At 42.6% G+C, this 1,668-nt stretch overlaps 1 protein-coding gene across 1 annotated transcript in view; it reads left to right on the top strand.

Moving 5' to 3' along the window:
* LOC116380242 (U3 small nucleolar RNA-associated protein 4 homolog) overlaps positions 1-1,573 on the top strand; it is a 2,689-nt gene extending 1,116 nt beyond the window's left edge. The window contains exons 3-5 of the mRNA XM_031842186.1: positions 51-236; positions 389-499; positions 1,312-1,573. Coding sequence (XP_031698046.1) covers positions 51-236; positions 389-499; positions 1,312-1,428 — 414 coding nt within the window. The 3' untranslated portion in view covers positions 1,429-1,573. The remainder of the gene's footprint in view (positions 1-50; positions 237-388; positions 500-1,311) is intronic.
* Positions 1,574-1,668: the final 95 nt, after the last annotated feature.

Genomic DNA, 1,668 nt, shown 5'->3' with positions numbered 1-1,668 from the left:
TGTGTGTGTGTGTGTGTGTGTGTGTGTGTGTGTGTGTGTGTGTGTGTCAGATCTTTGAGTACTCTCTGGTGCAGAAGGAGTACACAGCGTGGAGTCGCAGGCTGCAGAAACAAGGACTGCACTCTCTGTGGTTGGAGAGGGACACCCCCATCACCCATGTCGCCTTCAATCCCAAAAATCCAGCTCACATCATTCTGCACGACATGTTCATGTTCTGCATCATCGACCAGAGTCTGGTATGTTCAAACACCTGTCTGCCAGGTCCTTACATAACGAGTGAGGACTGTTGCTCTATCGGCGCCGTGTTGTCTTCCTCTCAGTGACGGATGGGGATTGAGGGGTTAATTAATCCTCATGCTATATTTGTGTGTAATGTCTCCACATGCAGCCCCTCCCTGAAGCTAAGAATGTGCTCTACAACCAGATGACACTGAGGAGTCTTCCTGAGCCAGAGAGGATCATACACAGCCACGCCTTCAAGATATGCAAGAACTTCCAGGTAGGTTCCCCGAGCCCCGTGGAGCTCTACTCCAACTGCTCTGCTAGTGACACACCCAGCACACGGGGCTGCGTTGGTGGGAGTGTGTTGAGCCCTCTTGAGCCTTTGTTTCTTACCGCTTCAGCCTACGATGAATGGTGTCATTTCAGACATTATTGTCAGATTTTCAACTTTCTGACCGTCCTTAAACACATCGTGTGTACAAATTCTTCAGTCTGGAAAATAAACTAAATCGAACCTTTTTAGATTTGGTATTTCAACAAAATCACTTTGTTCTACATTTCTCATTTCAAATGTTGCCCAAAATTAAACCATATGCTTTAACCGCGTCTGGTAAAAAAGATTAGATTCTGCGCTCGTCAGTTGTTTGTGTCCAGCCGGCCAGTTACCAATCAGCATCTTTGAGTTTTATCTTGCAATGCCATTTTATTCCTTTCCGATTCCTGAACTTGTGATCACCACCAGTGCGTTAAAATCAAATCTACAATCATCACTATCCTGAACAATAACTTCAAAAGTCAGCAAAACACATCTAAAAGCTCTACATGTTGTCCTTTGACTTTATTTCATATATGGTGGTTGTTTGCATAAAAACACACAACTCGGATGATTTTTTGGCACTGATTAAAGTAAAGGAAAGTGTTCAGAGCGAGTGTTGGAACAGGTCATAATTTATCTCTAATATCTATTTTATATCGCTCTGAAAACATCTGCCTTCCACCTGAAACCATAATCTTTAAATGATTAAGCCAGCAGCGACTCTGTTAACTACACTACATTTATGTGACATGGTTTGTTCTCCTGATTTTCAGCACCTCATGTGTGTGAGCTTGCTGGAGGACCATTCTCTGGTTGTAGTGGAGCGCCCCCTGCTGGACATCATGTCTCAGCTGCCTGCACCAGTCCGCCAGAAGAAGTTTGCTACATAAAGAAGTGAAGGTGTCTCAGCTCAGAGGCTCAGAGGATCATGGATCCCTGCAGCTCCACAGCACAAAACCATTTACAATGAAAGTGTTCATGCGTCACCACTTTGTAGAAATTGCTTTGAAAAAGTAATAAATGGAACAATTTACAGTTCTTGTGTTTGACTTGGTTGAAAGATTTGTTTTAAAATATATATATATATGAGATATATATATACGTATATATATATATATATACGTATACGT

This window comes from Anarrhichthys ocellatus, unplaced genomic scaffold (genome assembly GCF_004355925.1).
Source record: "Anarrhichthys ocellatus isolate YVR2014 unplaced genomic scaffold, GSC_Weel_1.0 scaffold6537, whole genome shotgun sequence".
Taxonomy (NCBI): domain Eukaryota; kingdom Metazoa; phylum Chordata; class Actinopteri; order Perciformes; family Anarhichadidae; genus Anarrhichthys; species Anarrhichthys ocellatus.
The sequence above is the reverse complement of the archived record's forward strand: the minus strand, read 5'-3'. Positions and strand labels throughout refer to the sequence as shown.